This window comes from Trachurus japonicus, chromosome 9, assembly GCF_045865225.1.
Source record: "Trachurus japonicus isolate A0001 chromosome 9, Traja_1.0".
NCBI lineage: Eukaryota > Metazoa > Chordata > Actinopteri > Carangiformes > Carangidae > Trachurus > Trachurus japonicus.
Genome location: NC_140915.1, coordinates 17,577,974 through 17,605,644, shown reverse-complemented (window position 1 = coordinate 17,605,644; position 27,671 = coordinate 17,577,974). Strand labels below are relative to the sequence as shown.

General features: G+C 41.8%; 1 protein-coding gene across 3 annotated transcripts in view; it reads right to left on the bottom strand.

Annotated features, from left to right (window-relative positions):
• The window catches only part of kcnt1b (potassium sodium-activated channel subfamily T member 1b), an 80,784-nt gene that overhangs the window by 25,702 nt on the left and 27,411 nt on the right, over positions 1 to 27,671 (bottom strand). For 2 of the 3 annotated variants that reach the window (XM_085786294.1, XM_085786295.1), the window contains exons 4-17: positions 14,449 to 14,528; positions 12,987 to 13,092; positions 11,960 to 12,016; positions 11,830 to 11,878; positions 11,553 to 11,612; positions 9,711 to 9,785; positions 9,323 to 9,406; positions 7,841 to 7,935; positions 6,426 to 6,606; positions 4,493 to 4,657; positions 3,813 to 3,949; positions 2,567 to 2,630; positions 2,205 to 2,313; positions 1,341 to 1,449 (exon numbers count right to left, since the gene is read on the bottom strand). In XM_085786294.1, coding sequence (XP_085642420.1) covers positions 1,341 to 1,449; positions 2,205 to 2,313; positions 2,567 to 2,630; positions 3,813 to 3,949; positions 4,493 to 4,657; positions 6,426 to 6,606; positions 7,841 to 7,935; positions 9,323 to 9,406; positions 9,711 to 9,785; positions 11,553 to 11,612; positions 11,830 to 11,878; positions 11,960 to 12,016; positions 12,987 to 13,092; positions 14,449 to 14,528 — 1,371 coding nt within the window. Of the gene's footprint in view, positions 1 to 1,340; positions 1,450 to 2,204; positions 2,314 to 2,566; positions 2,631 to 3,812; positions 3,950 to 4,492; positions 4,658 to 6,425; positions 6,607 to 7,840; positions 7,936 to 9,322; positions 9,407 to 9,710; positions 9,786 to 11,552; positions 11,613 to 11,829; positions 11,879 to 11,959; positions 12,017 to 12,986; positions 13,093 to 14,448; positions 14,529 to 23,240; positions 23,280 to 27,671 lie in introns of all 3 variants that reach the window. The other variant, XM_085786293.1, reaches the window with a different exon arrangement.

Here is a 27,671-nt window from a genome sequence, read left to right as displayed (position 1 = left end):
TAACCAAGTCATTGTTATTCATAACAAGGTTGATATCTTTTATAAGCGTTTTTCTTCTAATGAGATTCACTACCTGGTGTCTTTAAAATGTAATAAAAATCCACCTACAAGCATCAATAAACTCATTAAATGGCTATGTCTTGTTATCTGCTCAAAAACTTGCTTAGTAGGTAAAATTTAGACAGAGTGAGGCTTCCCCTGTCTCATTCTCAGCAGCTCATAGTGACACTCCTCTGCTGCTCAGCCCACTCTTCTTGATCAAACTGCTCCGGTTTCTCTCTCAGGTTTGATGGGCGCCCTTAGCTCTAAATGTTCAAGGGGGATTAAGACTCAGACTCATAAAACATCTCTTCAGAGCGGTCCGGTCTTTCCTGGCTGCTATTGAATGTATGTTTTAGATCATTAACCTGATGGAGGAGGAGCCTTGACCTGCCTCTGAGACAGAGCTCTCTGATACTGGGCAGCGTGTTCCCTCATCTGCTGCTTTCATTGTGCAGATTAAAAGCGGCCTGTGCAATGTAAGTCCACACACACACTAAGACACACACACCATGTCAATCCACAGTGGGGATTGTGTTCTTTTCTTCTGTGAACATAGAACTTGGTGTGACTTAGCCAAAAGCGCCAGCTTTGTTTTGATCTGACGCTCTGGGATTTGCCGAAATTCAAGCAAACAAACAATCAGTCTCATTATGTTTCACTTTCAAACAGGGGGGACGAGTCGCTGCTGTATCTTTATCTTGGAGGTCAATTTGCATTGGTTTCATAGTTTTCCTTGGCTCTGGTTCCACTATTTGAACTCTTCGTCTGTGCAATCTGAGGTTAATTTCCCTCTAATGGCCACGTCCAGGGAGATTAGCTTGTTAATAATATTAGCCGCTGTGGTCGCAGGAACATCCGGCCTCCACCTCGGCCATTCACAGCTAAATATTTTACCTTCTTTATCTCCTCGGACAGCTCCTCTTCATCATTATTCATCTTGTCCGTGCCGTGCACACAATGATGCCAAGCTGCCATTTCATTAAACAGGCCTAATGACTGATTGTGAGATTGAAGACACCTGTGATACTAATTAAGAACAACAGTCTGCTTGAAATATCAGTACCACCCCCCTAATTATTACCACCCATTCACTATTTGGTGCTCACAGCGTCTTTGTTTTATTCTATGGCTTTTCATTTCAACACTTTTCCTCAGGAATGGAGCACTGTTTTGTTTTAGTGAGATGTGAGGTGAATATAAATATATTCCAAAAGTAATAAAAGAAGACGTGACTGCAAAAAAATGCTAAAACATAAATAGTATTATAAAATCAATGTAAAACAGCGGTGTGTACTCACTGTCCTCTGGAGGTGTGAACCAAGAGCGTGACTAAGGTGGACGTGGCTGGACACACACAGTTGAGTGCCAACATGGCGTACTTGAACTCCTCTTCACACACAACATGATCTGATTGAAATGGATAAATTACATATCACAGGTTAGATTTAGAAATGTCTAAAATCTAACATATACTGTAGTTAAAGGGATAGTTCAACATTTTGGCAAATTGGCCCATTGCCATAATCCCTATCGTCATAGCAGTATGTTTGTTACCTTTAATTGTCAGTGCAAGCTATTTTTAGAACGGCGGAGCAGAGCCGCGAGCTGCTCAGAGCTACGCTACGGAGGCTAATGGGATTTCTTAGTTTCCCTCATCAAACTCATCAAATACACAATCCAACAACTCCAAAACGCTCTGGTGGACAAGTTGTGACCTGCACATTCACCACGCTATGAGATAATAACAGAACGTTACCAGACAGAGTTGTTTTAAAGGTAAATGCAGAGGCTGCTTGCCGAAAAACTGCCACCGACAGGAACGCGCATCAGCTGTTTTGCATGAATTTACCTCTAAAACAACTCAGTCTCGTAACGTTCTGTTATTATCTCATAGCGTGGTGAATGAGCAGGCCACAACTTGTCCACCAGAGTGTTTTGGAGTTGTTGGATTGTGTATTTGATGAGTTTAATGAGGGAAACCAAGAAATCCCATTAGCCTCCGTAGTGTAGCTCTGAGCAGCTCACAGCTCTGCTCCGCCGTTCTAAAAATAGCTTGCACCGACAATTAAAGGTAACAAACCTACTGCTATGACTATAGAGATTATAGCAAAATGTTGAACTATCCCTTAAAAAAATGGGGTGTGTGGCCTTCACGCACTTACCGGCAAACTTGACGTGAAATTTATTTTCTGGTTTGAGGATCTGGACGTAGAGGGGACAGTTTGGAGCAAAGTCCTTCGCAGCCCAGGCCCTTAAAATTGTCTGGTGATCCTGTGGGACAAGAACAATATTCTATTATCCAGTGACTCCTTTGAAAATTCATTTTGAATTTTAGAAACCTTGAAGTTTGTGTCAGAAGAAGTTTGCGTATGTGCCAAATTATCTGAATATCTCAAACCTCTTAGTTGATTTTGAAGAGGAAGAAAAGACTGAAGAGAAATTGTGCTCCCATGTTTACAGGTTTATACTGAAAATGAAACAGGATTTACAACTTATTTGACAAATCCCTGTTGACGTGACTCACAGCGGCAGTTCGGTCCACTTCGTTCCTGCTGCTCAGGATGAAACAGGCCTCGGCGTCGTCCATCCTGTGGAGAGAGCCCAAACAGAAAAACAAAGACGCACAGACAGGCAGGGTCACGGACTGGTGACTGCAGAGAGCTCATTCAACCAAACAGAAGTTTATCATTTAGACAGATCAGTGTGTGTGTAAGAAAAACCAGACATGGACGAGCAGCACTAATGCCCTGTGACGACGGCTGAAAAGGTTAACAACCACATACTGGCAGTGTTTGCCATCACGGAGAGTAGAGATTGTTCTTTTGTGACTGAAAACTCACATATTACGTGAAATTAAATAAAACTAAAACTACAGTACCACAGGAAATGATTACAAAGTGATCTTACAGCGGAGCAGTGCCAAAGTGTCTGCGAGGTTTACTTGGCTGGATGATTTTATCTGATACATATCAGTGCGTGAAATTGCCATAGCATCTAATCCCCTGCATATCACTTTGCACACTGAAGAAGGGACTTATGGAGACGTTGTGGGGGGTGCGGGGGCGGGCGGCTGGAGTCTGATTCTCCACCGTCATGTTCTGGTGAGAAGTTAGACTATTTTACTGCTATCACAGCAAAGCACAGCACAACAGGCAGTGAAAAAGCTGCAGGAAAAAAAAACTATTGCCAGTGTTAAGCTCCCCTGAAGCAAGCATCAAGCCACGAGAGGCACACTGTCGAATGCTGCTGCTGCAGCATTTTGCATCAACTGAGCCAAGACTGGCAGGTTGAACATACTCCAACAGGATCTTTCAGTTTTTTGTTTTTTTTATTGTTGTCTATGTATGTGGCCTTTGATGCGAGCAGATGATAAAATACAGAGTGAATCCCATTACACTGATGTGCAAGCAGAGGGCAGCCAAATGGACTTGAAAGTATTTCACACTTGCTGCACTTCAGTGGCTTTGCTTTTATTTTATATTTACATCTAAAATACAAAGTAAAAAGCTCTGAACTGAAACTCCAAACTTTCAAGAAGCTTCAAAGGATTGGTATAAAAAAAGGAAATAAAAACCGGGCAGATGTTCATACCGAATTCATCAGGCATGTCAGCAATAAACAAAAAAGTCTGAAGTATGCAGCATCAGTATGCACCGTCAAGCTCTCACATCTGCCAAAAAACACAACTGAAACATAACTATGTGCATGTTTTCTAGTCTGCTTTTATGTGTTTGCCTATTGATAAGCCGTGCTGCGCCTTCTTCACTCACTTGGCCCTCATCAGGTCCTGGTCTTTGAGGGCGGATCCTTGCAGGTAGATGACCCGCTGAGACCACAGAGGGATCTGGAGGATACGGCGAACCTGAATGTCTATCTCTGTCGGGCACAGGATCACCACGTAGTAGTCCTGCGTGACAAAGAGACATAAGGACCTGCATTTAAATCCACCTTTTTACAGATATAATTATTCCTGACTGAATAAGCAACATTTGGCTTAAACCCATGCACTGCTACAGTAATTGACTATGGAGCGGCTCAGATAGGAAAAACTGGCAGAAATGGACAACCAAACCCTCAACACAGTGAGCAGATTGAGAGGTTTAGCTGCATATTTATTTATTATTATAAATATGATTACTTATTTATTTATTTTTTAAATATATTTAGCTTATGTGTGCTGATTTAAGTCTTTCCAAAAAGGATTGAGGGTTTCCACCTCTCTGGGATAACCATGACCTGAATGACTGAGAATCTTCAACAAGTCTGATGATGCCTGTGATGTTTTTGTTGTGTTTATAATGGTCTAACACAACACTTTGGCAATTTGAAATGACACAGTAATGGCTGAAAAATCTAAATTTATCCTGTATTTATCCAACAGGGAAAATGGCAAATTAGTACATCTAAACACAAATCTATTGTCTATGGCTATTTGGTGTCTCCACAGTACCTGTAGTCTGGGATGAGCGTAGAACTCGTTGAGGAAGTCCATCAGCAGGTCGATCTTCAGTGAGCTGACACACAACACCACGTGTTTCTCCGTCTGTGCGCGGTGGCGGCTGTAGTTCCCCCCCAACTTCTGGCTCTCCATCCACAAATACGCCAACTCTTCAAACTGACAACAACGACAACGACATCAGCGTGATGTCACAAGCAACAGGAATCGAATAAATAATGAGACAGGGATGGATTTGCTGTCTGGACACAGATGGGGAATTTGAGCGCTGGAGTGAAAGCTGCTGATGCAGTAGTTTGTAAGCAGCAGGAGTTTCTATTTCTATTTCTCACCGAATTGGCTCAGCAGGGACAGTAAAAGATCTACTGTACAAACACTTGAGGTGATAAACGTGTTTGGGGTCTAAAAAAATAAACATGGACAACAGGTGGATTTAGCAGGGAGGGAACGACAGGACACGGCCTGAATTATGAATGAGATTTGCAGCCTTCCTGTGCAGGAAAGGACGTCAGAGATTGAAGCACTTAAGTAGGTTTTTATTTGCTGCCAGTCTGTGAAAGCTACAATCAAATGTCACTGAATGTTTGCTGATAGTCCTGTGAGGATCAGAGAGCTACAGATGATAAGACAGACACAAGATTTACTCAAGGATGGATGGCCTCGATGTTATCTGCCTCTGGCACTCAGACTGGTCTCAGGTTACATGTCTGTAAGAAGACTTTATCGATGCAACCATGCAAACGAAAATGATTCATTTTGGATTTCGCCATACAAGAACAATTGTCTTTTGTTGGAAAAATGTAGAACCACCATCACATGACATGAAAAAAAAGCAAGCTGGTGACACGTCCTCGCTGGAGAGGTTGACATATTGTTAAATGTTTGTTTTTATATGGGAATGTTTTATTTCTCTGTGCAAATGTGTGACTGCATTATATATATGAGTACACACTGATGTATATTTTTGATATATGCTTGAATTTTCAATAAAAATATTGTTAACAAAACATCTACATTAAAGGGATACTTCACCCAAAATCAATAATTCACCAATTTTCTACTCACCGTCATGCCAAGGAAGGGTTTGGAGAACTTTCAAACAAAACGCTTTTGGAGTTCCAGGGGGGGTCCGGCTTGCAACGATTTTTCATATAATGGCGGTGGATAGAGTTCACTTTTGAATCGTCCAAAACACACACTATGAAACATCCAAATACCTCCATACTGCTCGTCTCTACTGCCCCAAGTGTCTTGAAGCCGCCACATGGAAAAGTTGTTTTTATCCTTGTTGTAGCAGTAGCTCCCAGTGGCTCTGTTGATGTTTGTACGCATGCGCGAGATTTGCTGTGAGATGTTTGTTCGTCGTTGTAAACCATTGGATGTATCATGTAAACACGGAAGAACATCTCACGCATTTCGCACAGCCACTAGGAGCTACTGCTACAACAAGGCTAAAAACAGAGATCAAATTCATTTTTTTCCAAACAACTTTTTCATGTGGCGGCTTCAGGACACTTGGGTCAGTACAGACGATTCAAAAGTGAACTCAATCCGCCGCCATTATATGAAAATCCGTTGCCAGCCGGGCCCCCCCTGGAACTCCTAAAGCGTTTTGATAACTCTGAAAGTTCTCCAACCCCTTCCTTGGCATGACGGTGAGTATAAAACTGGTGAATTATTGATTTTGGGTGAAGTATCCCTTTAAATTTTGTCATAATTGCTGTGAGAAGTCTTGGGTTACAGCTAAAAAGTGTTGTGTGAGGTCACACTGACCTTCACCACCAAAATCGGATTAATCCATCCTTAAGTCTGAATTAATGTTTGTGCCAAATTTGTTTGTCAAGCAAAGGACAGACGTAGAGAAGGGCAATGAGAAAACAATACTCCTCTGGCTGTGTAATTAGTTCATTAAGGCGTCCGTCAGTACCTGCAGTGGGAGGACCACCAGGGCAACACAGATGAGAATGACCACCAGCAGCTGGGACGGCCAGATCTGTGGCGTCACGTCCCCGTAGCCCACGGTGGAGAAGGTGACGATGCAGAAATAGAACGAATCAAACAAGGTCAGGTGCTTCCCCGCTCGCTCTAGGTGCTGGATCCCACAGGCCCTGGAGAACAGTGAGGGGATTATACACCGACACCAGACACGGATAAAGATAATCCAAATAAAACACCGGAGGAGATATTTTAATTTGGGAATCCGGTGCAGTGTTATGATTTAGACCGGTGGAGTGCATATCAAAATTCAATTTGCCCGGGATCAAAGGGCACCAGAGTCAATATCGCTAAGGCTCCTCAGTATGTCATGTGAGGTGACGCCGCTGATTGCTCTGTCAGTTCCACCTTGCTGCCCAAGCCTATTCATTTGTGTGTGTGTTTTTTTTCATTGATAAGTTGAAGATGTATTGAAACCCTGAGGCCGAGTGGGGGATGAGAATGTCTCACTGGACTGGAGTTTAGCGGATGAGGGAGGTGCTGGGTGTTGGCCAAGGCTCGTGAAGGCTGCCAAGGAGCCGTGGTCTGAGAAGAGGAAGCTCTGATTAAAATGAATTGGAATTATGAGAGTAGAAAGTTATGACGCATATAAAAATGAAGAATGGGTGAATAAGCACTGGCCGTTTATGTCAGAAACCTTTTTCCTTTAATTTCCCTTGTTCCTGTCATATTTTCTTATTGATGGTTTCTCATGTGACCTGATACCCATCTAGTGTTTCACATTTCCTCGCTCTTATCACTACAAAAGGTTCCAACGTCAGGATGATTAAGTCCAAGGGATTGTTTTTATTTTCTTGTTCACTGTGTTTTAGATTTGCCATTTGTTCTTGAAGCTCTTGAAGTTCTTTGTTCTTCATATAATATCAAACAAGAAAAACTTATGCACACCTCAAAAGATAGACAGGTGCATCAGAGCGGACCGAAAGGCCAGCTAAGTTCAAAAGAGAAAACTCTCGCACACTGTATCAGGTTTATTAACATTTCGGTCTAGAAGACCTTCATAAGGCCTTGTGAAATAAAACTGATGCAAGTGGAGATAGTGTGTGGGAGATTTTTCATGTAATATTAAAAAGCTCCAACCTTTAACATTTTCTTGTCTTTCAGTTTAATTTTACTCTGTCATACAAGTTGTGCTCATCCGACTCCTTCACTGAGCCAAGAGGATGCCAAACCTGCTTCCAAATGTCAAATCTCAATCTCCCTTCTTCTGTCACATCACAGATAGTTTTCATGAATTTTTCAGGGACTAAATTTTGCAGCGAGGGGCCAGATGATTCCAGAATAATAAGCCTCTGTGGCTGGAGATAAATTTTTCTGTGGCTAATGCCACGAGAGACGTTCACTCACCCGGTGAAAACCAGACAGAGTAAGGTGCAGATGAGGATGAACACCTGGTTGAACATGGCAGAGTGGGTCCTCTGGATGGCACGGTGGAAATCATTCTGGACAGAGGAGGAGGAGACGACACGTACAGGCAGCTTTCACCAACATATGCATTCATTTACCATTCAGGATTTGCAGTTACAACATCTTTATGTTCTCAATAAAAAACTGCATTTGTAAAACGATGCTGAAATATCCAGTCCTCATATTTATTAACTCCGCCTTCACTTGCATTGATTCTGTGTTAGGATATAACAAGGATGGACTGAATAAAATTACACCGCTCCGTCCATTTTTATTACCGCATGTTTGTACTTAATCCATATTGTGCTTCCTCCCACATTAGCATACTGTCCATCTTGAAATATAAGCAGCTCACGACTCATTTCCATTCACACCTTGTTAGCATGTTCCGCCTGCCACCGCCGCCTCTCCATGTTCTGGTCTACTTGGCCCCAGATTCAACCATCTGCCCAAACTAGCGCCTTGGCATGAGGCTTTAACTCTGTCGTGGTCTCATCTGCATCGCAGCGAGAGCAGCATACACTACAGCAGTTCGCTTTTCACCTAATTTGCTTTGAATCCCATGTACTCTGTGACTTTGTGGGATTTACCATGGGTGCAAACTGAATTTCTTTTTTTCTCCGTGTTGTATTGCAGTGTTTGGTCCTATTTTGTTTTGCTTGCACTCGCCTCCTTCTGTTTGGCTTACCTTGATCTTGGGTTTACTTTCGTCCAAAATATGCTGCAGTCTCCCGATAAATATAATTCATCATCACCTCAGCAAAGGTCTCCAGTGTATAAAGTATTTGCACGCTTTGCTGATGCATTGCTAAACCCTCTGCAACTAAAGCAACAGCTACAAATCAATCTAATTCTCTATGTAAAGAGCTGACAGAACTTGCTGTGCTATAAACGTACATCTATTTAGTAATTGGCCTGAGTTGGACTCATTTCATTTTAAAGTAATTGTGAAAATGCCTCCATCCCTCACCACTCTTATCTTTTCTCCAAACAGCAGTCAGCTCAGTTAATCCAAATAAATGGTTGCCGTTTGCTTTGCTAGCCAACTAATTAGCCGCCAAGCGAATTTATCAGAGTAACCAGTGTTAATTCTAAACGTGTCGCACGCTAGCTTCGAAACGAATGATGTTGGCTAAAGCACAAATTAGATGTGTTCACAAAAAGACAGTGTCAGCTAACAAGAACGGAGGAATTTCCCTTGGTCAATTGAATTCAGCTCAGACGGCTAAATTGTATAAACCCACTCAGCTCTTTCAGTCGGTCTTAACTCCTGAGCTGAGGAGACCTCCAACATGGCTGCCACAGGATGAATAATGCTCCCTCCCTCTGTGAGCCAAACCCAGGCAGCTTTCTGTCTCTGTAATACATCTACAATGGGTGCAATAGAGAAAATAGAAAATAAAAAATATGAAAATGACTTACAATCATGTTCTCCAGGGCACCTTTGGCAAGCCAGCAGTTAAGAAATACAGGGACGAATATGTTTCTCAATGGACTCCAGAAGATCTGTAGAAAATTAGAGAAGCATGGGTGAAATATTGATCAGTTAACATACCAGAAGACACAAAAGGAAATCTTTATCCCCAACACAGATAAAGAAAAAAATTGGCAATTTGTCATAAAGGGTATTTAGATGGTAAATGTTAAGGCCGGCATCAGGTACAAATTGTATGGAGTCATTAAAGCTGATTGGATTGTTCTGCACAATCCAATAACAAAATGACCTCGGGCCTAAATCGAGATACCTGCGCAAATACAATTTTGTGGGGAACAGTGACCGACTGATCAATTGATTAAGTTAATGACTCACCGTGATTATAAATGGCACTGTATTGATCATCTCCAATATGAAGGATATCTGGAAGATCTGCTCCCAAATGTTCCCCTGGAAAAGGAAATTGAAGAGAAATATGACAATGAACCAGTGACAGGTGAGATTGTTTGCCAGGGAAGTGTAATTAAGTCGACAGCAACAACAAAGAAAAGAGTATAAAAGGCAAGAAAATGGTTTCGTCAGTATGTCCATGCAGCACTCTCATGGGTGAGTAAAAAAAACAACCAAAAAACAAGCTTCTTTCTTTGGCGTAAACAACAGGAATGGAGCTGTAATTAATGCAGGGTCAGGAAACAACACTCCTCTCTGACCTGTTTTTGTTCTTAAGATATTCAAAGCATGTACTCTATGTTAATGCAGCATGCTACTGATGCCCAGCAAATGTGTAAGAGTTCATATAAAGAAAGATCTTCTAATAATGTTTCCAATTAAATCCGTCATCAACACAATTTATCATCGTTTGAGGAGATTACCTTTGAATCTACTGCAAGCTGCATTCTCTGCTCCTACTTTTAGACATGTGTTATTTAAGTTTCTTATTATGTGCATCATAATAAGCTATTACCAAAGAGGACCAGTACTAGTTTATTTTAAGACGGATAAGACTCTGTGGCCAGTGGCAAAATGCAGACTTTATCTTCAAGAGGCCAGGCGACACAGCACATACATAAATAAGAGTGTGGTTGGTTGCAGCCAACTCACTGCATATTGAGAGAGCAGCTGAGACACGAAGGAGCAGCTCTGATGTGGGCTCTGTCTATGATGGAGCTATCAAAAAGCTCAACAAAGAAAATAAAAGTTTGTGACACCGAAGCTTTTTACAAGGTTCCAAGTCAGCGCCATCAGAAAAAAAATAAAAATAAAAGAAATTCACGCATCTGGCCCCTGTGAAGTAAACACAGTAGGAGTCCCTACATGACCCTCTGAGGGAAGGCAAGGAGACATGGTGAGACACAAAAAGATGAAGAAAAGATTGCATTTAATAAAACCCACAACCAAACTTTAGAGGCCACCACTGGGGAAGGAGCTGAAAGCTATAGAGCGACATGTTCAAGACACACTACTGGTCCCACAGCAGCAAACATAAAAGCTAAGATCTCAAAGCAAAGCGAAACTTCTTTTGAAACCAGCAATACTTTTGAGGACCTCGGCCCCGGCAGGATTCAGACGCGATCTTCAAAAGCTGTGGGCAGCATTAAGAGGACAGGTGTGTGCTGTGCTGAACGTTTGATCCCCATATCCTTAAACACCAAGGTAAACAGCCCTGCTGCATTTAGACACAGAGCTTTTCTTTAATGTTGAACTAAGGTAACCACAGAACAGCAATGTCTGGATGTAGCACATTAGATTGTAAGACGTTGTCCACATCATTTACATACCGCGTGTTACCGAACATTAAAGGTCAAAAATCAGCTTCATGTGCAGCCTCATTATCAGCAGAGGAATCTCACACTTTAACTGACCCTGGCTATTTGTGAGGTTTTTCCACATACATACACAATGTGGATGTGTGAACCAAGGACATAAGTGCACCTTGAAAATGAAAGCCACAACATGCACTTCCAGCTCTATTTTTTTTTTTACATAACCTGTTTCTGGAACAGACTGTGTGATGTCTGAGGCTAAATTTAGGCCAAGAGACTCCCAGCTCCCGTGTCTATAAAGGCTCTTTGGCACTGGGGACTTGGACTGGACACTGAAAGCTGTCAGCCCACAAAAAAGGAAACAAACAGGCAGTGCTGGACCATGATCAGGCAGCTGCAAGACATCAGCATGGATGAAAGAGAGAAACTGTGCACTGTGGACTCGGTTCCTTACCTTGTAGCTGAGATATGTGATAAGCATGGTCTCCAAGAAGCTGATTAAGGCCACTGTCACCTGGAGCAGAGGGGGAGAGGGAGTTAAATGAGCCGAGCAACTGCAAACTCATCACTTCTGACTGTTCACCAACCTTCACCGAGGAACTACTGCGCTCTGCAATTCTTTTATCAACCAAATGGGCGCCGGTGTTTGTGATTGAATTCGGCATTCAGTTCATGCACTGGGAATTTGATTTATGTGCACTTTCACTGGCGGTATTATTTATTAGTCTCACCTGTATCGCCCATACCGACTCCTTTCTGTTCACCCAGAAAATCAGCCCCCTGTCAAAAAGCGTAAGAAGGTTTTCCTCACAACATATTACATTAGAATTTCACCTCTTGTTACAATGAAATAAAACGTACCACTTGATTTCTGATGAGTCGGATGTGTTTGTCACACTGTTGTTCCGGCACGTGGCACTGGTGGGGAAAAATAGGAAGGGCATGAAAATGTGTGCACTGAGTGGAAATATCCCCACTGGGAAACATTTCCATCAGCTAACATGTTACCATAAAGAACAAACCCAGCATGTGTCTAAAAGCTGCTACAGTAGAGTTAGGCACAATACAGTCTTCAACTTCCACATGACTGTGCACGAGGATCAACTCATCTTGACCCATTTTCATTTACTGTATGTTTTAGACCCACAAAATGAATACGGTTATCTAATCTTACTATCCTATCTTACTCCAAATAAAGAATTTACAGGGATAGTTCAACAGGAGTAGGTTCATTACCTTTATAACAGCGGAGCAGAGCCACGAGCTGCTCAGAGCTACGCTACGGAGGCTAATGGGATTTTATTGGTTTCCCTCATTAAACTCATCAAATACACAATCCAACAACTCCAAAACGCTCTCATGGACACGTTGTGACCTGCACATTCACCACGCTATGAGATAATAACAGAACATTACGAGACAGAGTTGTTTTAGAGGTAAATTCATGCAAAACCGCTGATGCGCGTTCCTGTGGGGGGCAGTTTTCCGGCAAGCAGTCTCTGAATTTACCTCTAAAACAACTCTGTCTGGTAACGTGTCATTATTATCTCATAGCGTGGTGAATGTGCAGGTCACAACTTGTCCACGAGAGCGTTTTGGAGTTGTTGGATTGTGTATTTGATGAGTTTGATGAGGGAAACCAAGAAATCCCATTAGCCTCCGTAGCGTAGCTCTGAGCAGCTCGCGGCTCTGCTCCACTGTTCTACAAATTGCTTGCACCGACAATTAAAGGTAACGAACCTACTCCTAAAACTAGGGATTATGGCAATGGCTCAATTTGCCAAAATGTTGAACTATCCCTTTAAAGGTAACTCTCTGGAAAACATGGACACATTAGACATCAGAAACAAGTGATGAATGGGATGTCTTCGCTGAGCGTGACTCTCACCACGTGCTGCCACTGAGATCCTCTGGGTCTTCCAGGCTGACTCTCACGATGTAGAGGACACAGGTGAGGATCTTCAGCGAGAAGTTGAACAGGCGGATTCTCAGGCCTGAGGAGCGACAGATACAGAAATGTGGGACACATTATCAAAAAAAACCGCCTCTGGCTTAACTTCACCAATAATGACTTGCATTTTTAGGTTTGTTTTAAAACTCTACACCTACTCTGTTCATTTTCTCACACCTATTTTTTTTTTCTCACACTCATCTGCTGCCTCATGCTCAATCCCTGCAGCGTTATGATGACCACCTTTGGGATTTTAGGTTCTGCTGCTGACAACAGAAGCTGCCACATTTCTCCTCATTAGGAGGCTGATGCTGCCTGAACACCGGTTGTTTAGGTACATAAACTGCCTTTCACGAAAGACTTGAAGTGACTATATCTGTCGAAGCCCACGAAGCCTGACTAATGCAGCTCAGTATTGCTCTGGCACCTTGTCACAACTGATTTCCCTCGATGCACAACTTGCAAATCCTCTAAGAATATAAATAACACAAACACCTTCATGGACCTGTAATATGACGCAGGACAACAGAGCGAGATGAATAAGTGTTGGGATTACACAGATACAGCTCTGAGGGATAACGCTAATGGAATCACAATCTCCTGTTTAAGTAAGTGCAAACATATTCTGATAAGGACTTTGGAAAGTTGGAAATATACAGAATGGAAACTTGGGTGTGCAGTGAGTGCAGACATGCCTGCCGGCCAGAGGGTGGTGCTGGCCGTTCTAACCAATTTCCCCAATCAGCCTCGGCAGCAGCGACCTAATCGCTTGTGACGTGACCTCTTCACATGAAGCCAGCGTCAATGTTAAAATGATTTGAGAACTGGACAAACACAAACAACAGACCCCTGCAGCCTGGTGTGGCATTTTCATTAAGGCTCTGCCGTTTTATGTCAAACACTGCTGGAGGATTAGTGACAACAACAACACAGCAGAGCCTTGTCATCAGGGTCGAGGGATGTGTTAACGACACATTTTTACCAGAGACACAGAGCTCCCACAGCGTCCAATATTTATTTATTTTTTTTAAACTAGATGCAAATGAACGGCTTCCAGACACAATGCACCAAAAACCGCTGAGCCGCACCAAAGTCTCTTTCTGAGATGTTGTGGCATTGCCAGTCTTATCTCCTAATGAGGAAAAACACTGCAGCCCTGTCTCCTCTCGCAACCAATGAGCCGTGCTCTTTTGTCCATGCTGGGCCACAGTGTGTACACACACACACGCAAAAAAATAGTCATTTAAAATGAGGCAGTTAATGTAATAATATAAAAAACCCATCTGAGACAGAAATTGGATATGTATCATCACTGGCTGCAATTTCCAACATCATTCTTTTTCATTTCTTCGTTTAGCTCTGAGCATATCTACTAACGCTCCCCCTCAGCTGTACTTACTTGACCTTTGGTTTTTGATGAAGAAAAGCTTCAGCCTCTCCTTAAAGGTGTTCTCGTTCACGTAGAACTCCACCTGCACCCTGTGGGGAGGGGGAGGGGGGGGGGTGGTGATAAAATGTCAGCGTGAATATTACAGGTGATTCTGCAGAAACACTCCAATGAGCCGCCGCGCCGCTGCCAACACATGCACAGCACAATTCATGACACATAATCGAAAAAAGAGGGAGGGGATTACATCAGAACAACCAGTCAAGCATATAATATCCAAGAATGGGACCATGAAATGTGTTTGCACTTGCATACACGAGTTGAATTCAATATCACTTACAGTACAGCACATGTTAGATGTGTATCGATGGTTGCGGTCCATACAGTCATTCATGTTTGCAGCCAGGCTGTGTATCATTGTGAGTCTGAAACCACACCTGAGTTTGTCTACTAAACCTTTGCTATGTTCTACGAAAGCCTGTTTCTGCCATGAAAGAAAATAAATATCCTCAAGGTAAGTCTTAATTATGAGAGGAAAAGTCGAAATTATGAGATACAAAGTCAAAATGATGAGATCTGCTAGACCTGTTGTGCTCCAGTATTTCATTATTTTGACTTTTTATCTCGTGATTTTAACTTTGACGTACCTTTAGGATATTTATTTTCTTTCATTGGCAGAAATGGGCTTCCATATGGTCTCACTGTTTAAGAATACCAAAAATACAACTTTGATCCCACAACACAGTTTGATACTTAATGCTGAGGAAGGGCAGAACAACTTGTATAACCAGCCTTGCATCCTGTTATTCCACTGTTATTCCTCATAAGGACTTATGGTGAAGTTAATCGAAGTTCCCCTTCACAATGCAACAGTCACAGACGCTAACACATACAGTATCAATTTGAATCCTTATGCGCAGCAGTGGTACTTGTTCAATAATACAGAATATTACAGACCGAGGCCTAATTTTTCATACAGTGATGCTCTGTAAATGGCGCCCTTGTGTACGCACACTGGAAAGAAATGACAACCAGAGTTTACAACGGATGAATACAGGTTTTTAATTGCTCTCCTGGGACATTGATCAGAATTGATTAATTGGTGCATGGAACAGACACTGGGGGGGTGGAGAAGTTGAGTAATGTAAGTCTGTACTTTATTATAAACATTTACTAACCAACCACATCAAAGGCAAGCTAAACGCTTAGGTCTTGACCATGTGAGAACATGAGGAGAACGTGGTTCACACTACAATGAGCACTGACACAAAGTTATCCATTAATAATTGAGAACTGTCGATTAAAATCTACAGTGCTTCAAATCTAACAGCGGTGTTTTCCACCAGTGACATGTTAGTTTGACAAATCCAAAGCCATTAAAGTTTCCAGCAGATGTAATGGACTTTAATAGGCTTAGGGGGCTTGACCTGATGACAACTTAGGCACAAATGATGATGTAGCCTCCGAAGGTCGGCTGAGATGAATGCAGGTAGTCGGACAGGTCTATTAACAGTAACCGTACTGTAGGGCGCTTGTTGTCGTTAATGAACGTGGAAGGCTAAGTAATAACGGCCCTTACAGCCTTCTTACCTTATGTGACAAGATGAATACAGGGTGCAAGAATACAGGGGAGGAGAGGAAAGAGAGCAGGGCAGCGGGGGGTGATTACAGCTGCCAACTCCTGAGGGACGTATGTATGTATGTATGTATGTATACGTGGAGATAAAGAGTGTAGGTGGAAGAAAGAAGATGAAATATGCACCGTCCTCCTCTTAGTTAGTCCCCCTCTCCCCCTCATTGCCATGGAGACAGCTTCCAAGGCAGGAAATGTTCCCTGCACTGTGTGTTTCCAATATGCGGAATTAGGCGAAGCTACACACACACACACAACAACACACAAAATGAATTTTCTTGTCTATAGGAACCAAACGCTCACGATAATCCACCCAATACTCAAACACACAGCTCGACTGCAGTAAAAGACTGTAAATCAAGACCAATGGTGCAATCAGGAAATCTGTGATCCACATACTGTACGTACACAGTCGTGAGAGCAGATCAGAACAAACAGTAATCACAAGTACCTGCAATTACACTTAAATATAGAAGATGTGGACGCAGCAAAAACTAAAATGTGGTGCCAAAACGAACTCATTGCATTGGCACCGGCCCCGACGACAACACTGTGAAAAAGTGACAGAGCCAACTTAGTGAGATTCAGTCTGTGTGTGTGTGTGTGTGTGTGTGTGTGTGTGGGTGTGGGTGGGTGGAGGGTGATAATAACCTTGTAATATGTGATGTGTCATCTCCCTTCTTTTAATAATATTTTAATGTGAGGCTTTCCCTGCCTCCCTGGGTGGATGATGAGATACCTGCAGTGCAGCAGTGTGAGAGTGTTTTCATCTATATTGAATGACATGAGCAGCAACTTTCTCTCCACAGCTTCGGTGACTTATAAAACTTAAATGACTATTTTTTAGTTGCCAATTATTTATTCAGATATTAAGAATATTCTCTCAAAACACACATACGGTAGTTGGGTCGTCATATAGCTGATGGGATGAGCAGGCCGTACATGTCATTCCCTTTCTCTCTGCCTCCACATTTCCTCTCTATCTCTACTGTCCTGTGAATTTAAGGAAAAAATCCCCCAAAAATACACACAAAGTTTACGAGACATAATCCGATATCATCAAATTCAAAGCATCAAGACTGTATTTCTATGAAACGATAGAAGTTGAGGAGACAAATATGTTTAGTTGAATAAACAACACAGACTCCCTGGTCAGTCTCTGTTGACTTAAATTAAAGGAAATACTCTTCACTCATGAGAAACATTAAATCTGCTAAACTATTCCCTCCTCCACCAGCCTGTTATACTAAACTATAATAAGGACGAGTTCCAAGAATAAATCCACTGAGAACACTTTGCAATAAGCCTATCTCAGACACTAAAACGCTACAATCTCATGACGAGACGGGCTGATGTGAAAGTTACCCTCATCAGTCCAGCCAGTTCAACTGTAATTAATCAATCAATTATTCACATAAATACAATAGCAGGGGGAAAAAGTCAACTTATATTATTATTTTTATTTGAAAACTCTTGTTATCTGTTGGGCCCTAAAGAAAATCCCTGTTTTACTGGCCAGCTTTGCTTTTACTATCTGTTTAAGATGATTGTGTAAGAAAAATGTCTTAAAATGAAGTGTGTATATTGGTCTATAGGGAACACTTTCAAATATCCTAACAGCCCCAAGTCTACACTATACAGTATATTCACAGTGGTTAATAAAATAGCACAGGGTGCTGTGCCAAAAGCAGTAAATGTGTCAAACTTTTACAGACCACAGTGTTAGCGTTTGCTTTTAACCACAATCGCAAAGTTGTGCCCCTTACTGCACCATCATTACTGTGACTTATGTCTGCAAAATTAACAAGCACTAGAATGTAAATGATGATAAAGATCTCTGCCTACTTAGACTGCATCTTCCATCGAGGGCCTAAGTAGCTCCAACTAAGGCTCCAGACACTGTAGCTGTAGTTCATCCACACATGATGAGCACTACCTTTTAAGTACTCACACTCTTCTGTTTGGCATCTCTGTAGTCTGCAACCCATCACTGCCAAGCTACGGACATTAGCCAAACTGTCAAATACTATAAACACAAGCAGTCTGAACGTCCAAGATGCCTGACTGCAACTTATTAAAGGGATAGTTCAACATTTTGGTGAAATCCCTATAGGATTTAGCCTGACAAGCCAGACTATATCATTAAAATGTATAGTCTGGCAACGACCGGTAGACCTCGGCTCAATCCAGGGGGCGGGATGAAGGCTGTCTTTCAAACTGCCTCTGCACGCAATAGGGTAGCGCTACGACTAATCGGAGCAAAGAGCAGGATGACGTTAGCCTGACAAGCCAATTAAAATGTATGTCTTCATCACGTTCAGCCCGCCCAACGACTCTCTAAACAGATAGAGCGCTGTGATTGGTGAACACAATCGGTGTTCGAGACTCAAAAAGTTCCTATGGCTCGTTTCTAGACCGACCTACGGAGCAAATATATTTGCTGCCGCTAGGGTGCGTCTAGATTTCAAGGCTACATTAGGTTTTTCGAGTTAAATGAATGCAAAACAGCTGATGCGCGTTCCTGTCAGGGGCAGTTTTTCAGCAAGCAGTCTCTGCATTTTCCTCGAAAACAACTCTCATAATGGGCCAATTTGCCAAAATGTTGAACTATCCCTTTAAGCTTAGAAAGAGACACTTATTTACGCTAAAAGATGTTAGTAAAGGAATAAACCAGGAGTGTTTGCACAGACACAATAGATGCATCACATGACCTCAACTAACTGGTCCACACGAAGAGCCTTTTGTCTACATTATATTGCAGCCATTTAAATATGTGACAGAGTACACAATAACTTCATGACCATGACGATAAGTAACTGGGTCTTGTGGGTCGGACCTGTGTTGAAGTTCTGAAGCGTTAATGCGGCACAGACATTCACACGAGGGTAAACCATGACCCCTGCCAGTGATTGGATTACAATTTTATGCACCCGTGCCTGAGACACTGAGCGGCTACAACTGCTTTGTAGACTCTGTAAATAAACATCAAACAGCTTGTTGACTTGGGGATATTCTCGCTGGCAGAGGAGAGCTGTTCAAACGCCTGGGTTCAGTCTAGCACTGAAAGAAAAAACACAAACAAAGAAAAAAAAAGAAAGAAAAAGCAGCTGCCAGATGTTATACCATATGGAATATGTAGTGTATGAGTGGTGCAGGGGCAACCGATAGGTGAGCAATATTATCAGCTTACCTGGTGGAACATCACCTGGGGGTAAAATGATCATATGAAGTGTGGGAGGAAGTTACAACACAGATCAGATCTGAAACTGTGCGCTGATGCTCCACTCCTGCAGAACAGAGACTGAAAACACTTCCTGTGCCTTCGTCTTGTAGAAGGCTTTATATAAAATGTGCAACAGTCAACATAAAGTAGCCTGGCCAAAATGAAATGATCACGACAACTGCTGGCATAGCAACAAATGTGGAAATTATCAAACTGATCATCTGTGACCGATGAGGTTGCCTGAGGGAAGCGTGTTTCATTTCCTATGATACGATCTAGTCTTTGAGATGGAGAATCTGCACACAGACACACACACACACCGGCTGCATAGTGTGTTTTATCTGATTAACTTAAAATTTGGAAAATAAAACATGCTTTATTCTTATTGTTTTATGATTGCAGGTTTGCTCTGCTCCCCCTCTGATGATGGAAACAGATGAAAATAGAAAATTTCCCATGCACCACCTTCAGATGTGAGCCTGATAAAAAGCTGCAGGGAATCTAAAAATATTGCACTCGGACATGAATATTCAAACGCTTTGTTATTCTCTGCTTTTGCTGCATCTAAAACCAAACCTTCCCCTGGTGAGGCGAAGGCGCTTCTTGTCCAGTAGCCTCATCGCAGTTCAACAATAGTTGAACGGGCTTCAGGCCAGACATGGGCCGTGGCAGCTGTTAAAGTACTTTGTCGAACGGACACTGAAGCCAGAAACCTCAAGAGGAAAACCGTGAGAGGTTGTGTTCATAATCAGATGGGAGCGAGGGGGGAGGAGGGGGGATAATGAACTTTAGGGAGGGTGACTGGTGGACTGACAACATCATGATGAGGGAGCAGGTGTAGGTCATTTCAGGTCCTCTGAGGGAATCTCATACAAGCTGCTGTTATGTGTGAACAGCGAAGGTCTTTGCTCGCTTGTATATATATATTATATACATATTTGGATGGCGTTGGATGGCGTTCTTAAAATCTGAATTTCTATGAGGAGCTGTTTTACACATCGCATCCCCCGCGGGGTTGAGACTCACTAAAAGTGCAAAGCTGTCAAAAAGTAAATACAGTTAAGGCCACAAAAGGGGGTTTATGTACAAGATCCACTTGCTTAGTTAGCATCAGTCTATCAGCACTACTGCAGCATCAAACTATAAATAGTGTGAAGCTCAGAAAATGGCACATTAAGTTACTCTGTCTGAGAATTGGGGCATTCAGCAGAGTAAAAAAAGAAATGATACAGTCTACAGAAATTTAAGAAAGCCAAAGAGGTCATTACCTGACAGAGCACATGTTAGTGTTGAATGAAACCTCGAGCGTTTTAGGACATGGGCTTTATCTTTATGTGAAGCACTTGTGTAAGAAAATCCTTAAAATGAGCAAGGACATCAAGAGTGAACCTGAGGTTACATCACTGACGTTGAAAGAAGCCTCTGAAATAACAGATAATAATAGATAACTGCTTTCTCTCTAACAGAGCTTTATTTTTATGGGTAAATGATGCAGTGAGGTTGCTCTCACCTGGTGAATGTGAATTTACTATATCTTAATCTTAAAACCATGGAAATGCTGATTGAAATGTTTCTTTACAAACTAGAACAAAACAAGGCATATTTTGGAAGCTCTAAGCAGCATTTTATGCTCAAAGTTTCAAAGCAAATGTACTGTGAAGCATAACTGTTCAGAAAATAATAACTATGCATAAGAAACTACATTCAAAATAAAAAATCTTAAAAAATAAAGCCACCATTTCTTTCACATTTTGTTGCCGAAAAAACCCCATCTGTCTTTAAGGTACTTTCACTATTGTATACTCTCCATGATTTCATTGAAAAGCTTGTTTCCTACCTAGTGGAGCTTTCCAAGGACGTCTTGCTATCAAGTGTGTCCATAGTGAGAGGATTCAGGTGAACTAGTGTGAGCACCAGCTAAGATCATCTCTTTCAATGAGCTAAGATAAACAGTCCAGTTACATGTTGTCGCTGCGTAACATGCACAGCTCTTCATTTTGTGTGTCAGCAGTGACTGCAAACATAATTGGTCATTTCCTGAATTTGCACTTGCAGTTTGACGCTTTGATGATCTGAAACCAACATTTCCTGTGATGCTGCAAGACAGAAAACCTAACCTCACCCCCTGACGTGTGCCACTGAAACAAACACCTCAGTGTTGTGATTCAGCACAGTGCCAACAAATTAGAAATGCTTGTAACAGATACAGTATTGTGGCGATGGAGCTTGTTTTCCTGGAACAATGTTGATGATCGTCACTCCCATTAACATCACATTGAGCCTCACACGGCCATCAGCCTTTTTTTTTTTTTTCCCTGTGCAATTCATATCGTGCGGATCCCGAAATGCAATATGGTCTGTCAGCATGCATTTCCACTCAGAATAAAACCTCATAAGATGATAAGAGTGATGAAGAGAAACACTTGCATGTCAACACGCGCTTATAGCTGTATGCTGTAAGCATATATCACCACTTAGCAGATCCCCGAGGATCAAAATCCATTCTCCAACAGCAGCATGGCCCACACGCCCAACAAACACTACACTCTATTAGCAACGCACCACAGCTGAAAGCTTAATTGCAGTTTGGCTCTTACCACGAGCAAATGTAAATTCAACAATTAAATTGTGGTTTTTATATATAATGTCATTTCAAAAATAAATAAACAAAAGGTCCCAACATCCCTCCAGGAATACAATGTTGATATTTAGTTAGACTCTCTTTCTTTACTGTAGGACTTGGTAGCAAACGCTGCTCTATCAAGAGACATCATGGCCTCAGGGGAAGTGATATGTCTCCTTGATTGACAGATGTCAAAGCCCGTCACTGTCAGCCACCATGGGACATCGCTGTTTGCTTGTCCCACAGGGGTTCCTACTTGAATTTTGGGGTTTCAGTAACTACTGTGGACATTCCCACTCTTGCAGACTCATTCATTCCTGAAGTCCTGCATACACAGAGCTGACAGATGCTGCCATTCATCAATTTCAGATCTGTATCTTTAAAACATTATCAAAAGCAGCTCTTGGAATTATGTAAATTCGCTGCTGCCTTTTTTTATTTCACGTATCAAGCAACACAAATCCATTTGCAGCACTGAATGCAAAACCAAAGCATTTCAGTCAAAGAGCAAAATTAACATCATTTTCACGGGAACACCAATTATTACTGTATATTTACTTATTAAACCACAGAATGGCCTCCATGCTACAGTTTCAACATGTTTCCATCACCACATCTCAGCAGCTTTTGCATCACTGAAGCATTTCAGTGTTCCCTGAGGTGAATGTGGTAAAAAAAAAACCTGACACTCCAACAATTGCACCGTCTGAAGCTGAGGTATTCACAATCTCATGATCAGTGATTCAGCGGCATGCACAGTAACAGCACTTGACATGTTTCACCAATGTGAGCTTTAGCTATATTAAGTTTGCCTGGAGATTTTTTCACCTCTGCTCACGTGATTGATGTGTTAATTCCAGATTTCACATTACCGACAAAATGTGGATCAGAGGGCATTCAGTCAAAAAGACAGATAGATCATATCATACACCGAGTACAAGTTGATTAAAACACACAAACAAGCTGCCTTTTCACCATTTGTTGTGGTAGGATTTCATGTGATAGTAATAGAGGATCGGCTAATTGTTTTGTCTTTGAGTCTTTGAAACAACTGTTGAAAAGGGAGCCACAAACGGATTAGATATTCCTGGATATCTGATCATTACCACAACAATCATTTCCCACTTTGATGATAACAGCAATACAACCTCCAAACAAACAAGGCATTACATCTAAGTCCACATATTTTAACATCCATGTGAAATTCGAAAAATTACAGTAACAGTGCTTTGGTGCTCGCAGAAATTTCCCAATCAGTCCTGTGTACAGTTAACCATTGCAGTCACAATCCATGCCATGCAAGCATGATGCTGCCAGGGACTTACTGGGCATTGGTTGAGTCCATACTGTACTCCTCCTGATACCTGGATGCAGCACACATGGACACAGACAGGCAGAGATTAGGAGAGAGCGAGGTCGAGGTCAAAGGGACGGGAAGGGAAGGAAAGGAAAGGTTGAGCCACTGCAGCGACACCACTGCAGTTTATTTGCATTCACTTGCATCTTGAGTCAGATTGCAACCATTTTATAGACTTGAGGGAGAATCTGAACAGTTTGTGCAGTAAGAAGGCGCCAGTTGCCATTTTATACCATGTTAGCTGGATCATGTTCCAGTAAAACATGGAAGAAGATTTGGTCATCCAGGTCATCATGGTTATACAGGCTAGAGATGGGCAACGATTTTCAAATATTCAAATGGTCATTAAATCATAAAAAAACTGAATAGTTTATGAGACTATCGACTTGTCTGAAAAAATGTAAATGTTCCCTTTGTTTTTACTGGTGCACAATGAGGAGAAATATGGAAAGACTCTTACAGCCATTAGAAAGTTCAAAATTGTGCAACTCTTTTAAATAAAAAAACAAATTAAACTGAGGGGCAATGCAAACTCTGCAAGGTGCAGACTTTGATGTGAAGCAGGACCAGAGAATTTTCAGATATTTTATTCAGATAGTTTTAAGCTGGGAGAGGAGACTTGACGAGGACTTAATTAAACCGGTACAATTACAATATTGTCTGGTACCGCTTCTCATCACAGTCTGCAATTCCATCTTTAAATGATGGATGGATTTTATTCTTCTCTGGTGCCGGTGCTACGCATTTAAAATGAGGGTCGAACTGTTGAAGAGTGGTCGAATAGTTCCCAGTGATTATCAAATAGTGCTTTTGCTTGAAATGTCCATCCCTAATACAAGCACAGTTAATTTAAGGGACTTGGGTGTAGATACCTTCAGTTCTGGTTGAAGACGCCACTTATCAACAATCAAGTCCAGTTGCCCTTGATTCAACTTTTCTTGAACACTCAATAATGTGTTGATTAAATCCATTGTGATTGTCCAAGGAAAGTATATGAATGTATTTGAGCAGCTGCTTCTTACTGCACAGTCATGGCGTTACTGTCAAGACTTTTCCACCAAGGTTTCACTGAGTCACCTTCAAACTCCACCAACACACAAGTAAATAGAAACATTTACAGTGGGAATTGGCATATTCTGAGCTTGAATGGGAATATAAAATGTATTTCAGAGCTGATAATTGACAGGATACATGCAAGGCAAAGACTAGGTATACATTAACTTAATTAGAAAAATAATAAATGCTTCAGCTGACTGAGGAACAGATGGGACACTTAATGCAAACCACAGGGGGATCAGTGGACACACCCCATTGGTCAGTCTCAGAGGTCGTTTTATTGAGACGACCAGAACAGGGGAAGTGTGTAACACTGAAGGACACTGACAGACAGAGAGACAAACTCAAGATATTGACTTCTATGACACATGGACAATTTTGATGGGCTCGTGGTCAAAGGTTAAACGCAACAGAACAAATGGACTTGCGGACGTTATGGCTGTTACTTCCTGGAGAAGCCATGTTCTGAGGCTCAACCGTTGAGTTTCTTGAGTTTTATGTACAATACTGCACATACAAGAGATTCAGACAGTACGACCTTTTACAAATGTTTTAAATTGCACATACCTTTCATTTCAAATATGCAAAATTGCAAAGGAAAACCAACCCAAGTGACAACATAGGTACAAGTAACACAGCACAATATGGAGTTCTTGGCTGAATCAGACACCAACAGGAACCAAGCCACTCGGTGTGACTAATGACATTAATCATGGCTGCCTTCCCTTTAGATACTCCAGCATGTTTACACCGTGGGATTGTTTACCAGGAAGCACTAATGAAATTGTGCAATCATTAAACTTATTATGTACAAGTGTGTTTTTTCCTGCAATGACAAGTCAGAAAAAAGTCAAAGGAACACAACAGAATTAAAAAAGGTCATTTGTCTCATCACAGAAACAGAAAGAGCTTCTGTACTGATGGTTGTTTGTTTTCTATCTTTGTCCATTCAATAGCAAATATCATTCTTATGATATTTAATGGGAACTAAAGTAATTTCTTTGAATTTATGGCTTTTAAATGGACTAATGGTGTGTCCATTAAACCACAGGAAGCAGCTTGGTCACAAGAGACGACCTGCACCTTCCCAGTAATTGATAAAGAACCTTTCAGCAGTACGCATTACTAAAAAGTTATGGCATTCAGTTGTAACTCTCTAGTACCATGACAGTGAATGAATGCTCAACAATTGTCGAATCATTCTCAGTGAGTTTCTCGTATTTAAACGACCTTGACCGGTCTGGAAATTACCTTTTTGGTTTGGTTTCAGTTATCAGTCATGTTTCATTATGACAAGAATTTCCACATCTTTTGAAGCCGGATTCGATTCAATATTTTTGCTTCATTTAATTCTCGTTTAGACCTGCAGTGGTGCTTATAAAAAGATACGATACAAAAATGATGGACTGCCAGTAGAGTGAAAAACTTTTCAATAACGCTAACATTGAACTGCTCTGACAGATACACAACTGATGATGTAGCGCGATTCACCAGCTGTCACCTCTCCTTGGTAGAAGTTAGTTCAGGAATGAAATAAAGCAGTTATGAAGCGATGAGTCCTCTCCTCAGGTACATTGTACATAACAACACCAAGCTCATCTCCTCTGTTGTTGTCTCACTGTCCATTTGGTGACTATTTGACAGCAGTTTAATGAGCAATAAAAGGTCATGTGGCTGCTAAGAGCTGAGCTCCAGCAGCCTGCTGGTAAACACCGACTCTCTTTGCTTCCATTAGCTTACAACTCATACACTGAAGCACCACCACGTCCATCTCTCTCTCTCTCCCTCTGTGTTTTTTGCATAAAAATCAAAAGAAACTCAATCCAGATATACAGTACATGCAGTTAGCGCCGTGATGCCCTTGAAGTCTCACACTGATTAGGATACAGTACATATAACAATGAAGAAAATTGAATCTCACCTCTGGGATCACAAGTGTGAGCCGAGCCACCGGGAGTACAAGTTGAAAATGACCAGCACTTTCTAAGTATGCTTTCAATTACATTCACTGAGAACTGCCTCATGCACTCACTGACTGACTGATCTGAAGTGGGAGGGCCTCACACACGTACATTATCTCTGCACCACTTTCAAGGACAAATGGGATTTGTAGTTTTCAGTCCATTCACCTGCCTCCAAATGCCTGTCATTTCCCCCCCTATACAGCTTTGATACTTTTCTCTCGCATGCCAGAGGGGCAGCTCAAGTTCCCCTGTCCAAAAATATGACTAACTTTGGCCCTGGTACAGTAACTTAACACCTGGTTAAGAGGAAAGACTAAACCCCGGATTTCCCCAGCAAAACAACAACATGCTGAGTTGTAGCTGAATTGGCTACATGTTTGAGTACTGCTCTGTACGTCAGACAAACTCATCAGCACCGGTACACTCTGGTTCACCATTCTCAGAGAAAATACCTTCCCCTGACTGGCTGGCAGGCGCCCTCTGAAGAGCTGTGATAGGACACGTCTGTTTACTGCTGCATCACTGGCTGCTGCATCACCGGTTAAGGTAACTCATACAACAAGCAATATGGTATTTTATTTAACTGTTGCTCTTTTTAATGGTTGCCCTTTACAATCAGGCAGAGGGACTAACAATGAAAACTAGCTATTTAAGCTAACTCGGGTGCATTTACATTTTTTTTTTTTTGTTTGTTTTTTACAATGTTTCATTAAAGCAGATATCAGTGGCACGGCCGTTTCGGCTAATGCTGTGTTCAAGGCAGGCTTTTGAAACCGTAAGTTACAGCTTCAAGTCACAACTACGACTTGGTAGCGTTCCAGGTAACCCGTAGCTCGTGTTTTTACCGTCCTGTTGTCTGTGAAAGTTCCCTATAACGGCCACTCGTAACTTCCGACCCGTGAACTCGTACCAGATCGAACTGGTATGACTTCACAGGAAGGAAAAACACAAAGTACGAGTTTCCTTGAACGCACCATGAGTTAGCAGCCCCCGCCCTTGTCAGGCATCAATTGGTCCTCGTGCTACGTCACCACATTCACGCGCATCCCTTGGCTGCACACACAGCCCTTCATGCCGTTCTCTCCCCTCATTGGATAACACTTGTATCCCACAAGGAAAATTTTCTCCTCGGGTTACAGCAGAGCAGAGTGACGGAGAGACTCGTGTTTAGGCTGAAATACTTCATGTAAGTGATTGCTGACGGAAAATAGGACTATTTAGGACTTATATTAACAAAAACATTCCACTGATATCTGCTTTAATGTACATTGTCCCTTTTAAAATAAAATAAACTGAAACTGAAATTGAAGCTCAACCAACAGTTAAAATGATCACAAGCAAATGAACAGAAGGGAAAAATTTGGATCATGATTCAAACA